General features: G+C 36.2%; 1 protein-coding gene across 1 annotated transcript; it reads right to left on the bottom strand.

Moving 5' to 3' along the window:
* Positions 1 to 13,219: 13,219 nt before the first annotated feature.
* Positions 13,220 to 15,002, bottom strand: LOC112083062. Its single transcript, XM_024150788.1, has 4 exons — positions 14,318 to 15,002; positions 14,039 to 14,229; positions 13,674 to 13,827; positions 13,220 to 13,506 (listed from the first exon to the last, which is right to left on the bottom strand). The coding sequence occupies exons 1-4, from the start codon at positions 15,000 to 15,002 to the stop codon at positions 13,220 to 13,222; spliced, it is 1,317 nt and encodes a 438-aa protein (XP_024006556.1).
* Positions 15,003 to 15,137: the final 135 nt, after the last annotated feature.

Genomic DNA, 15,137 nt, shown 5'->3' with positions numbered 1-15,137 from the left:
TAGCTTATGGCAGCATTGAGATGGCCAATGGTCTTATTTGTAAGGTTGCTGGAATAGGTTCGGTTAAGCTCAGGACATATGATGGTAGTATCTGCACATTTAACAAAGTTAGACATGTTCCATCAATGACTAAAAACTTGATATCTTTGAGTCTATTAGACAGCGAAGGTTTCAAGTACTCAGGTGAAGGTGGAGCTTTAAAGGTCTACAAGGGTTCAAATGTTATTCTGAAAGGTGTCAAACGTGGTACGTTGTATGTGCTGCAAGGTTCCACAGCTACAGGTTCTGTGAATGTTGCATCTTCAGAAGTTCACCAGAAAGATATGACAAAGCTGTGGCATAAGAGCTTTGTTCGTATAGGTGAAAAGGAGATGCGAATTCTGTCAGAGGAAGGTGAGAAATTCTGTTCATCAGAACTCAATCAGCTATGCAAAGATGAAGGAGTTGTTCGACATCACGCAGTTACGGATACATCACAATCGAAAGGTGTATCTGAGCAGATGAATCAGAAGCTGCTGCGGAGAGCGAAGTGCATGTTCTCTAATGTTGATTCAGAAAGAAGGTTCCAAGATGAACCTTTAACCACAGCTGCTATAGAGAAAAGTAGCTTTGACAAGCAGGTGAAGCAACAGATGCAGGTGGAGCTGCATATAGGTCGTGACGAGACTGATTCGGAGCTACACGAAGAGGGTCAAGAGCTACATATAGAAGTTGGTTTGTCAGAACTGACACCATCTGAGATTATACACCATCGTACCTGTCATGATCAGCTTACAAGGAATGAGGTTGGATCAACAGAGGTATATGGTTCCGAAGAAATGGTGAATTATGCACTGCAGGTCCGAAGTGAAAATTGGCTCGAAGGAGCGTCTGAACCCGATGAGGGTTGTTTGGCTCGGAGAGCATCTGAACCCGGTGAGGGGCATCTGACTCTGGAGGAGCATCTGGCTCCGGAGGAGCATCTGAGCCTGGTGAAGGGTGTCTGGTCCGAAAGGATGTCTGATCTGAAAGAACGTCCAATCCGAAGAGGCGTATGGTCTGAAATAACGTCTAGTCCGCAAGGGTGTCTGGTCCGACTGGACATCTGGTCCAAAGGGACATCTGGTCTGTAGAGATATCTTTTTCTACTTAACACCAAGTAGATTTAGCACCGGAAGAGTGCATCTGGTACATCTGGCACAATAATGGTGCATTTGGTACATATGATAGAAAGGACTGCTGGTACATCTGGCACAGTAAGCGTGCATCAGGTACATCTGATACAAGGGACGTCTAGTACATCCGGCACAGTAAAAGTGCATTTTGGAACGTCTGGGGCAAAGGAGAAATCTGGTACATCTGGCATCGTGAAGGTGCATCTGGTACATCTCTTTGGAAGATTCAAGTCAAGGTGGAGATTTGTTGGAATGACTTGAATCTGAAGCTGTGTAAGGTGCGAACTGCATCTGATACATTTGTTTGGAGGATTCAAGTCAAGGTGGAGATTTGTTAATGTGCCTTGAATCTGAAACTGTCAAAGGTACATACTTCAGAGGTACATGCTACAGAGGTACATGCTTCAGAGGTACAGGGTGCACAAGGTGCAAGTTGCAGAAGGTGCGAACCTACAAAGCATAATGCAGATTGTGCGACCTGCAGAAAGTACTTGTGGAAGGTGCGACCTGCGGAAGGTGCGACCTGCAGAAGGTGCGACCTGCAGAAGGTGCGACCTGCAGAAGGTGCGACCTGCGAAAGGTGCGACCTGAGAAAGGTGTGAGCTGACAAAGGTGCTGGCTACACAGCAAACTGAAGAAGGTGGAGTTTTCAGATTGTGTAAGCTGCGGAGCTGTTAGCAGATTGTGTAAGCTGCGGAGCTGTTAACAGATTGTGTAAGCTGTGGAGCTGTTAGCAGAATGTGTAAGCTGTGTAGCTGTCAGATGAGGTGCATGTGAGCTTTGGAGTTTACTGCAGATTGTCGGTTTAAGTAATAGGCCGAAGCTATCAGCTTAAGGACGTTACGTGGGCCTGAGTGACAGGTCCAAATATGGTTAGGGTTAACTAGGTAGCTATAAATATCTATGTTATACCTAATTCTGATGTATTTCGATTCTGATTCAGAACCTCCATCAGGGTTTTCTGAACCTTCTGTCTCCCTTAATAAATCGGTTTCTTTTGTCCGTGGAGGTAGCCAACACATCGTTGGTGAACCACGTTAAATCTGTGTCGCATTCTTTACGTTTATAGCTTCATCTTTTCGCACCCGTTATAACAAAAATGATGATGTACTTGTGTTGGTATCTTCCTGGTGAGATAGAACCAGAGTGGTGATGAATTCGTTACCTGAATTTTGCAGATGAGAAAAAAGGAAAGCTTGGGGAGATCAAATCTGGAATAGATGAAGCGGATGTATTGGTAAACTAGTTTATATATATATATATATATATATATATATATACTTATTTGTGTAGTGATTTGCTTAGGTGTCGCGTTTAGAGTGAGTTTCAGAGTGTCAACTCTAGAATAAGTTTTAGTTGCATAAAGACCGTTTAATTAGCCCTATTTTCTAATTACTTGTCATTTTTTTATTCGTTCTTATCTGATGATATGTAAAAAAAAACTTAAAACAAACCGGTCTAAATTATTATGGTTAAATACTTAATTTTACTGTCAAATCAAACCGATTTTTAAAATTATATTAAACCAAAATTTTTAAAAAAATATAAATAAAAACGTTTTTCAAAAAATAACATAAAAAAATCTAGAAATTTATCTTTTCTTATGTTCTCAAAATTAAAAAAAAATAAACTAAAATATTTTTAAAAATATTTGTGTAGTGATTTGCTTAGGTGTCGTGTTTAGAGTGAGTTTCAGAGTCTTTCGCTTACGCGTCAGTTCTAAATAAGTTTTAGGTGCAAAAAGACCGTTTAACCCTATTTTTCAATTACATGTCATTTTTGTATTCGTTCTTATCTGATGACATGTAAAAAAACTTAAAACAAACTGGTCTAAATTATTATGGTTAAATACTTAATTTCGCTTTCAAATCAAACCGGTTTTTTAAATTATATTAAACCAAAATTTAGAAAAAATATAAATAAAAACGTTTTTCAAAAATAACACAAAAAAATCTAGAAATTTATATTTTCTTATGTTCTCAAAATAAAAAAATAACTAAAATATTTTTAAAAAATAACACAAAAATCTAAAAATTTACCATTTCTTCGAGAAATTTTTAAAACAAATAAACAAAAACGTTTTTTTTTTAATAACACAAAAATCTAGAAATTTACCATTTCTTATGTTCTCGAAATTTATAAAAATCTAACTAAAATGTTAAAAGAAACAAATTATTATTATAGTGTTTACGATTTTTTATGTTTATAAGGTTTTTCGATTTCTTATGGTTTAGAATATGAATATCAGCCACTTTTCACTATTTCTCTTATAATTTTTCAAAATTGTTTAACCTCTGCTTTCTTTTTCATTCTATCTATATACTATTTATAACGTATATACAAACAAATTGAAAATATTGCTCATAATACAAATCTATGAAAATATTTAAATTACTAATATATGTTATATAGATAATTGCTTAAGGTAAAATTATGTTTATCTTTTAAAAAATAAAAAAGAAAAATCTACAATAATCGTCATAACTTAAAATCTAAATGCAACCTATATATAAAATCATGACTAATTTTAAATTATTATCGTTTAATGTTTAATTTTATAGTCAAAATTTTAGCTGTAAAAAGACCGTTTACCCATATTTTGCAATTACGTGTTATTTTTTTATTGGTTTTTATCTCATGATGTGTTAAAAAAAACCTAAAACAAACCGGTCTAAATTTTTATGGTTTAGTGTTTAATTTCATAGTCAATCAAACTGTTTTTAAAATTATATATAACCAAAATTTTGAGAAAAAATTAACAAAAACGTTTTTTTTTTTAAATTGAATTTATATCTCTTAGTGTTTACCATTTTTATGTTTCCAAAATTTAGAAGAAATCTAACAAAAATGTTAAAAGAAACAAAAAATAGAAACTTTATAAAAATTAATGGAATGTCGTTTCAAAACATAAAAAATAAACTGAAATTTCAAAAAAAACTCTAACAAAAATTAAAAAATAAATAAATTACTATTCTAAACTGTTTTCACGTTCATGTCTTCCAACATTAAAATGCAAGGAAATCTAACAAACAAATATACTCAAGAATAAAAAACAAATGAATCCAAACTACTATTAGATTTTCAAACAATCAAATGGAAATTATATCAGTATGCGCAAGGTGCGGGAAAGTTAACTAGTTTTAATATTAAGTTCTAAACCATTCAAACAAAATGAATATTTTATTTTATTAATTAGTTCTTAAATAATATTTATGTAAATGTTAAACAAACATTTATGTTATAATTAATTAGAAATATTGTTAGATATTTATTTAATTTTTATATAACTCTAAATTACTTAATAATATTTAGTATGTAAATTGATTTTTTTTAAATTATTTATAATAACATACTAACAAGTAGCAAATAATGATTATATTAATTTTACGAAAATATAGAAAATAGAGATTTGAAATAGTTGAAATAGTTGAAAAAAAATCTGCATATTGTGCTGGTATTCACCTAGTTATAATAAAAAACATAAACTTTTGTATGTTTGACTTTTTAGCGATCGATAAATTTCTTCTTTAAAGTTTTTTTTGTGGGTCGAATTTCTTCTTTAAAGTTTAAACTCTTAATCTTTTGCATCAATTGGTTTGTACTTGTCTCAATTCTAGATTTATCTCTTTATTGGTAAATTTCTTTTTAAAACTCTTAATTGCCTTAACTGGTTCACTTTTGTCTCAATGCCAATCCATCTTTTAAACAATTCCTAAAATCCTTCCTTATCTGTAAAATGGAAGGGTGGCTAAGCAATCCAACCCAATCCAATCCAATTAAATCATTTAGTTTGGATATGATTTCTATAAAAACCTATTTAAGTCTACTAATTTATACTAATTTGGGTTTAGGTTATTTGAATTAGTCATTTGATAACCAAAAAACCCAAATAAAATTTAACTTTATTTATATATATATTATTTATATAGTATATACATTACTAAACATAAATGTTTTTTTTTCCTAGAATTTACTAAACCAAAGATAGTGGTTTTGTTTTATTTCTAGATTTTATAAATTATTTTTATTTATTACAATTGGCGTTAAGAATTTTTTTAGATGTTCTTATTTTTACAAATATTCAATAACTAAATCTAATATAAGATCTAAACAACCTAAATAAAATTATATATAAATTTATTTTGTCAAATTATTTATGATCCAAGCAACTCAACCTAATCTAAAACCAAAAAAACTTGATCCAAATTTAATGTAAATCAAATTTGGTCAAATAATTCTCAACATAAATAACCCAAATCCAACCCAAAACCTAAAAAACCCAACCCAAAATTTGGATTTGCCACCCTAATAACACAATTTTTAAACAAAAGATTACTTGGAAAGACGTTACCTGTTCATAATGATTTAGACTCTTTTTATTCAATAGCTTTTTTAGAATTTCAATTGAATTAATATTTTTAAATGTCTCAGCATGCAAAAATTAATATAGATTTAGAACAGAAATTAGAATCAAAACAAAACAAACGAAGTCGTGAAATTATATCGACAACATTAGTCCACTTTACCGCTAAACACATCTACATTAAAATCATGTTTCACGACTTCGTTTGTTTTGTTTTGATTCTAATTTTTGTTCTAAATCAATACGACGACGTTTGTTTGTTTTTATTAATGTAGAATAAATGTAAAACGTTGTCGTTTTTGCCTTTTTTCCAGATTTTTTACTTAAGCGATGTCGTTTTTGGTTTGCATCCATCGTGGCATCCGACTCAGATTTTGTTTGCAAAGTAAAAGGTTTGACTAACAGAAAGAAAGTCAATGTACTAATTGGCCAGAAAAAAAAACATTGTTGAGGTATTTATTTATCAATTTTAATATGTTTAGGTACTGATTAACTTATCAAAATTGTGTGTATTTATTGATACCAGATTATGGTGTTGAGGTACTAATCGGCCTTTTTTCCGTTCATATAGTGTTAGACTAATCAATAATTACAATTATTATTATTATTTCAATTTCGTTGATAGATACAATTAAAAATACCATCTCTAAGCTCTTTTTTAATGAGTTAACTGGTTGAAAAAACACAAATTGGGTCGAAATGAAACGCATACCCAATTGAGAAGCAAAACTCTCGTGTACTGTTGCCAAGGGTTGGAGAAATTACCATCAAAACCTTGAAGACGTTAATTAATTAAAAGAAAAACAAATGATTATAGGGACGTAATGATTATAGGGATATTATCTACGAAGGAGCTTCCTGTTCACAGAATTTTTTCCCACCTGAACTCGCATTTAATACTATATATTTTTAAAGATTTCATCGACAAACTCGCTGTATACGTGTAAGACTGTATGTAAAGGTTCTTAGGGTATGTTGTCCCGCTATATAATTCTATATCAGGGGTGTTCGAATTGTTAGCAATCTAAACAACAACAAACACCGCAACACTCGATCTAAACACAAAAAGAAATTTTTTCATCTCTATTTGAACCAGTTTCAGAAAGGTACATTTATTACATCTCTTTAATGTTTCTCTTTCGGTAACTTAATATTGTCGGTTCCTGAAAATAGAAAACTATCTGTTATCCTTTTGTTGCCCAAAGAAACAACCTAACATGACAAAATTTGGATATATTTAGGTTAGTAAGCTCGTGATGGGAATCTTGGTGAGAATTGGTCGCGGAGTTTGGAGGAAATCGATGATAGATGAATGGGAGTTCGAGGCGGATGTGGGCGAGTTTAGCTACAGTATAATGGTGAAGGGAGAATCAAAGTTTCGAGAGTCTTGATGAAAAGGTTCGAGCCCGGTATGGCTTCGGCAAGCATGACATGATGGTGATGACTTACCAGCTACCTGAGTGGATGCTTGTCCCACATGGGAAACTAAACCACCGCTTGACATCATAAACAACAACGACGTGGAGCTTTTTATGGTGGTCCGACTAGACTGCAAAACTATAGGTCTCTGCGTTACGGTGGGAGCTATCAATGTGGAACAGTACCTTTTCCATAGGCGTTGTAACGTCAGGGTTATCGGTCCACCACTCGGGTATGAACATGTCAATCTCACAGCTGGCCGCAATCAGATGACATACGCCGGTAACATTCCCGGCAGACTAATAATAATGCATATATACAAATGTAGGTTTACATCTGATTCATGTGATGATTGTATCTAAACTATAGGTTTATACGGAGAAGGTGCGATTTTACCGCGCGCTCACGCAACATGCAGTTGCTGAGCATCTTACCAAGGATGAGCTAATCGGGTTGGATGATGTTCATCTGGCGGACGGTGACCCAGGTACGAAGTATGACGATTCCAGTACTGCATTGTCTTCTGAAGTGAATGTGGGGCCCACATCGGGAAGGGTTTCCAGTGAGAAAGGTTTCCTCCACCGTCCTAGTATGACAAGAGCGATCGTTAACTTGAAACTTAGAGCTCCAATATGTGGAGGTACGTTGTCTAACGTTTTAGTTAGCGTGTTTATTGTTTAGTTATATGATAACTATAATGTTGGATATGATGCGGGACCAGTGTCGACTCTATGTCTTGGATCTTCGAGCAATGTCCCAACCGATGTGGACCCACGAGTTGCAAAGGGTAATGGCAAGCTGACTGAAGAAAGTAACCGGGCCCCTTATATGGGGTTAATCATTGGCTGTCAAGGAAGGCCAAGCCAGCCACCGACGCAACCCGAAGTGCTATCGGATGATACCTTGACCACGGCTGCACTGTTGATGACAGAGCCCAGTTTCACCAACAGGCAACCGCAAGCGTTATAGGGAATTTATTCCGAGCCAAGTACACTGGTGTCAAAAGTGGCCCACGCCCAACCGAACTGAGAGATATGATGCGGGACAAGCATGACGTACCCATTTCTTACTGGAAATCTTGGCATTCCAGGGAGTTGGCCATGAATGCAGGAGTTGGAACAGAAGGCTCTTCGTATAGGGAACTGCCTACATTCCTCCAAAAGTTGGTAACATCTAATCCAATTCAGGAACTGTTGTTTCCTTGGAACCGAGTTCCAAGAGGGTGTGGGACAGCGTTTTAAGTACCTCTTCTTCGTACTTGGCGCATGCTTGAATGGTGTGAGCTACATGAGGCAAGTGATAGTGATTGACGGCACCCATCTAAAGGGGAAATACGCTGGGTGTCTCCTTACTGCGAGTTTCCAGGATGGGAACTACCAACTATACGCAATCGCTTTTGCAATTGTAGATGGAGAAAACGATAAATCGTGGACTTGGGTTCTTTCGCAAGTTGATGGAGCTCATCCCAGACAGTAGCACTCTCGTTTTCATGTTGGACCGGCACAACTCCATCTACAATGGACTGCGAAAGGTAACACATGTATATTTATTGTTATCAGTTAACCATTAATTTAGATGGGTAACTATATGGTTATTGATATAATAATAATATAGCACCCGCTAATACTGTGTGTATACGGGTAACAACTTTATTATAATCAAACTTGTCTTTATCTATGTTAGCGATTGGTTTACCTAAGCTATGAATTGGTTTAAACGCCAAATGTAGCTTTACCCCTTGGCGCGACATTGTGCTTGCATATTCCACCTCACCCGCAACATTCAGGCCATCTTCAAAAAGAAGAATCTGGGCTACCTGGTCTCAAAGGCAGCGAAGGCATACACCGCCATTGAGTTCTATGCACTGTTTAGCGAAATAAGGTCTTTAGACAGGGCATGCGGAGAGTACCTCACCACCATTGGCTACAAACAATGGGTCTGATCCCATTTCCCTGGAGCACGATATAACATCATGACAAATAATGTGGCAGAGTCTCTAAATAACGCCCTAGCAGCAGCCCGTGATTTTCCCATCATCCCCCTCATTGAGTTCATCTGAGCTACTCTAATGCGCTGGTTTAGCGAGAGGCGTGATGCAGCAGCTGCAGCAAGTACATCTCTTACTCCAAAGGCGGAGGAACTGCTTTCCAAGAATTTCGAACAGTCCACTGGGTATGGCTACCGCAAGATCAATGATGAAGAGTTCGAAATCCAGAAAAAAGAGGGGGTGCCTTTCCTGGTGAATCTTCAAAAGAAAACTTGTACCTGCCATGAGTTTGAGATGCACGACCTACCTTGTCCCCATGCTGTCGTCGCTGCAATGCGGTCTGGAAAAAGAGTCGACGCTTATGTTGGTCTTGAGTACTCGGTTGCTTTTTGGAGCAAAGCTTATGAATGCAGCATCTACCCCCTCAATTCAGGTACGGTCTTTATGACTGTGGGGGATGACTTCTCCTCCCTTATCCTCCTGCCACCGAATACAAGGCGCCCACCAGGACGCCCTCGCAAAAAGCACTTTCCATCTCGCGGAGAGTTTGGGGTAATACATAGATATCTCGTTAACATTTTAAATTTCATGTAATTAAGTTGTTGTACCATATTAATATGCACACTTTGATTTCTGGGCAGGGAGTGAAGCGCTTCACTGTGTGTGGGAGGTGCGGCGGTTTTGGTTACAACCGCAAGACCTGCAAAGCACCTATATAACATAGGATGTGTGGAAGGGGCAACATATTAGGATGAAGGCATGATGCAGTTTTTTGGATGCCATAAGTATTTCATGTTTGGTCGGCGTTTAACTTAATATGCATGTTTTTAAGTTTTAGTTGGGTGTTGAAAAAACCCAAAGGAACCCCTTTATTCTTTTTTGGCAGGGGGTGTTGTAATGTTGCACTTCCTAAAGTACCTTCTAATTAATGAATCAAAATGTCCACTTTAATGTTGTTGCATCTCTTTTATTCATAACTATGGTTAAGATTAGGTCCAAAACATAGGATCGCTATAATTGTCATCGCAAGAGATGACCCAATACCATCAATGCATATTTAAATGGGGCTGGATTTGTAAACTGGAATAATTTAGAACTTAGTTAACTCAGTTTAGCTCTTTGCATCTAGTACATAGGTTGCTGCTGTAATCATCCATGTATACGGCAACACACAGATTAGTGATCTAATTTTAAATGGGAATTTTGTTGTTATACTAACCAAAATGGATTAACTTAGTTACAAAATAAATTTTTACCGGGTAAATTAAAAGTTAACATATAAAAAATTTTGAGGCAGGCTTGTAAACTGGAATAATTTAGAACTAAGTTAACTCATTTTAGATATCTGCATCTAATACATGGGTTACCGCTGCAATCATCCGTGTATACGGCAACACAGAGATTAGTGATGTAACTTTAAATGTGATTTTTATTGTTGTACTAACACCAATGGATTAACTTATTTACTGAATAAATTTGTACCCGGTAAAATTAAAGTTAACATATAACAATTGTTGTTTTTATGTAACAAGTAAGTTAACGATCTGAAAAAAAAAAACAAAAGTGATGCAACATTCGATGACAAAAAAAATCCAACTGTCATGAAATTCATAATCAAATATTGTACACAAAGAAAGGTAGCCAGAGATACTAAAGGTAAGTAACCCTATCCACAGTAGACATAGCAGCCTAAATAGGATTACAGAGGGCTGTCAAATTCTTCAAACATACGAACAGCCAATATGTGGCTTTCTGAAGCCAAATGAACGGGATTGATATTTTTGCAACGTTCAAAACCTCCCATAGCATGAGCCATGATCAGAAGGGCGGCAGTGACCCCTGAGTCAGAAATATCAGGATTCATAGGAATGCCCTTGCTCCTATGCACAAAAAAACACTTGTCGTCGATGGACTGTTTGTTGCTTAGAACCTGTTTGACCACGTACGGAAGCATCTGGGTAATGGACATAAGGGCCTTCTTCACAAAAGCATCGGAGCGATGGCTTGGGTTACAGTCCAGCACGTGAATGGATGCGCCCACTATATCAACACAAATACCTACCCAATGCTCCTTGTCCAGGTTATATGCGCAGTACATACGTTCAGGGCCAGGAGATTCAGTCGTGACTAGCTCCAAGAAATGCATTACCGTGTCACCAAATAAAAAACAGTGCATGTCTGTATGTGCTAGCTTACTAAAACGGTGAAGCTGTTTCGTGAGCTGATTTAAAAATATCGTCTCCAAGAACTCCGTCCCGCTGTAAGTTTCGTCTTTAAATTGCTGGCTAAATACGGCCCTTGCGTAAAACAGGAGAGCATCCATCATCTGAAAATGCACAGGAAAGAAAGTCATACAAAGATGTTTAAAACAATAAGTGTTCCCAATACAACCAATCTATTAGCGTTATAATATATTTTTTACTCCCGCTAACAATTATGTTATCTTGGATTTATAAGATGAGGATAAATAACAACTTCTACACTGGGAACTTTAATATTGCCAAGCTAACTCATTTTCTTTTAATAAAAACTAGATTTTACTCCGTGCATCCGCACGGATATATTTTATAATCAAAATTTGTAATATAATTTATGTTTTATTTATAAATATAATTTTTCTAATAAATGACAAAGATTAATTTATATGTTTAGATATAATTTGTGTTTTAATTTTTTTTCTAGTACTATTATGACCACAATCATATAAACATATATCTAATCCGGTCTATTAATAAAAAAAATAACTGTTATTATAAAAACATATTTTTAATTCGTTTATTCTATTAATCCAAAAGTAACTGTGGTTATAAAACTATAATTCTAATCCGTCCGTTCATATTACTATATAATATAAATATTTACTAATTTTGAAATAATTTTTATCTTAATATCTTGCATGTTTTGATAACATAACCTGCATAACCCCACAATTATAAAAAAAAATCTAACCCGTTTCATCATATACTATATAATATTAATATTTATCAACTTTTAATATGTGAAATTTTAGTCTGATTGAATATGACTGAAAAAATAACGTATTCATTAATCATAGTGTTATTCTGTAAATATTATTTGAATTTTAAATATTAAATCAAATCTAACATATTTAATCTAACTTATATTTAACGAAGTCTAAAGTAATTTAAATTAATATATATATGTTCAGATTTAAATTTAATTAAAAAGAATAAATAGTTTGAATTTAAATTAAATATCACCTATATTTAAGGAAATCTTTAGTTATCTAAATTAATATCTAATTTTTGAAATTAAATTTATTAAAAAATATGTTTTTAAATGATATTGTAATAAATAAAGATAATTGTAAATCCATATAATTTTTTTAAAAAAATTTAGGTGTGTTTGGATGCAAGCACTAAATGTGCTTCTGTTTTAATAGAATAGATGTACCGCTACATTCATACGTGTTATACGGTAATACCCAAAGTATTGATCTAACCTTATATGTGACTTTGATTCTTGTACTGGCATAATTGTACTAACTAAACTAAAAAATATCATTCAAACTTACAATTAGCGGTAATACATGTATTTATTATCTACCTAATACAATTACGAATGGTACCTTCGATGATATATGTTTTGTTCGCGAGGCGACCTCGAGCAGTTCTTTATTGTTTATGGAGCTACCATTGCCTAAAATGATGACCTTGCAATAGAAAAACGAGTCCACTTAATAATTCGAAAACAAAGCAACATCGCTTGAAAGAATTCCTAGTTACATTACCTAGGAGACTTCAACAATTCTTCAAGCCGATGAAATTTTTGCAAGAACGTAGAAACTTTCTCGGGAGGGTAAGAGAAAATGTGGGGTGAAATGGTACAGTTAATCCATTTAGGATCAACCTGGTAGGGTTTGTACCCTTGGGGCTACGTCCTGGCTCGCTTGCTCCGGTGACGTGATCGAACTGCCCCAGCAAGAGTAGAATCATCCAGTATTTCTTCCCTGGTATTTCTTCCCCGATGGCGTCGTCACCCGAGTCATCCTCATACTGGGGTGAATGTTCGTGCATGACGGCGTCAGAAGAGTGAGGCAAGATCTCAGAATTGCCAAAAGGTGCAGTAAATGGTGTCAAGAAAGGCTGACCCGCACCCGCGTTCAACGATGAATGAGTCTGAGGAGACACATCCTGCATATCAAGGGTTTAGATAGTGCTACCTTAAAAAGAAGAATATGAAATACATTATCTACACAGGGTAACAATTAGAAAAATTATTTACCAGATTGTTGACCATATTAATGGCAGCCCCGATTTCGGCGTCCTCTGTCGTCTACTTTCGAGCCGCAGCATTAGTATCCGCCCTTTCTTGATCGTCAGGTAAACATTGAAATGCGTTACTGATCGCAGTAGTAGTCCCACCTTGCCCATTTGCAACATCTGAAAGTGGTTTGTCCAAGAATGACATAATACTGGAAATCATCTTCTGTGACATTGCTTGCAACTTGGTACCAAGAGTAGACCTTATCGCCTCAGTTAAACCGCTAAAATCTTGACGCAAACCGTCCACTCTATTACCAATATCTTCCACCTTGTTGGCGAGTACCGAGATATCCTTCTCTAAACAGGCAGAACATGCTGAGCTATCCTCTTAGGAGAAGACATGCCCCCCCCCCCGGGTCGTTCGCCGTTTTACTAGCGTTCTCCAGTGCTCTCTCTTTGTCTTTCTTCTTTGCAATTTCCTTCCTGTCCATGCGTATTTTTTTCTAGCTCGACCTGCGTCAAACCGCCCTTGAACATATCTTTCTGAAACCGGAATCCTTCATCAATCAATCTCACCATATTGTTAACAGATGGATCATCTTCGTCGTCTGACCAACTAAAATCAACACCTTCAAATGACAAGCTGTCGGGGATGGGAAATATACTAAAAACAGAAGCCTATTCCACAAAGAATGAAAACAAAATGATTAGCAGTCAATCAAAAAGTTTAAACAGATAAAATACTAAATGCGAAGTAAATCGAATGTGTAACGTATACAACAAGGATTAGTGGTGAAACCATTTTGTTAGACAGGTAAACTATTTATTGCAGATGTAATAAAATAGGTATCGTATATACAAAGGGGGTTAGGTCTAACAAGTTATGTACATGTGCTTCTTCATCCAGCTCCCTCGCGTGGCTAGGGCTCAGACCAAGCTTGGGATGATCTTGGGTACTTGACTGTTTTGCATTCGCTTTCTCACAACCGTTCAAAATGGCCGAGTCAGATGCATTACCACTAATTTCCTGCGGTTCAGATCGAACATCCATATCCAGCTCTTCTTCCTTTCCCTCTGACTCTAAGATGAGGATGAGTCATTTAGTTAGACAACTTCAGTCAACGAGGGACCGCTTCCACCATAATTAGTTGAATCGCATGGAAAAAACCCTTAACATCAACGGTGCTCTGCGCGAGCGCAACCTCATCCTTTGTCTTGATGCTAGAAATAGGCAACTCGAACCCGACCCTGGCCCAGGGATAAGCTAGGAATTCGTCAAAATCTCTGATTAGCTCAGCATGTTCAAGGATGATTTTAGATATGTGGTTTGTTGGACAAAGCACAGCTCTGGTAATGGCGAGGCAGGCGTACTTGAGGCGAGACGTCTTATCAGCAATGGTCTTCTTCTTCAACATCTTCGTTGCGAGATCTACACTGCAGGCCTTGAGATTTCCAAATAGGTCGGGCCAGTACGGTTTCTCGCGGACTGGGTTTCTCTTTTTGTTCTTGCTCTTCTTAGGAAGTTTACCACAAGGAAGGCTAGTAACAATAGCAAATTCCCTCAACGAAATTTGTATTGGGCGCCCAGCAAATAAAATCCAGATTTCATGCCTCTTTGTAACCTTCAAAAGTCGGGTTATACAATAATGGCCGAAACTATCTGAAAAGGCTGGTTTCTCCGCCGTCGCAATAAGTTTGCCGAACGGAGAACGCCGCATGAATTCCTTTTCATCTTCCTCCAGAGCGGTTAGAATGTGGTTAGTCGTCTTCACCTTATGGTACGAATTCACTCTCTCACCAGATGGTTCTTCTCCAGCGGCGAACATCCGGGCCGGAAGAAGTGGGAGATCCATATGAGAGATATGTCGGTTCTCCTACTTTGAGCGAAGTGTGGATTCGAAATTTGAAAAACTTCAGACTAGGGTATTAGATGGAGAGAACTGTATTGAAATGTCTAGAACCCGGTTAAACGAAGCGGTGTTAACATC

The sequence above is a fragment of the Eutrema salsugineum genome, unplaced genomic scaffold (genome assembly GCF_000478725.1).
Source record: "Eutrema salsugineum unplaced genomic scaffold, Eutsalg1_0 scaffold_7, whole genome shotgun sequence".
Taxonomy (NCBI): Eukaryota; Viridiplantae; Streptophyta; class Magnoliopsida; order Brassicales; family Brassicaceae; genus Eutrema; species Eutrema salsugineum.
Note: the sequence above shows the minus strand (reverse complement) of the source record. Positions and strands in the feature narration are given on the sequence as shown.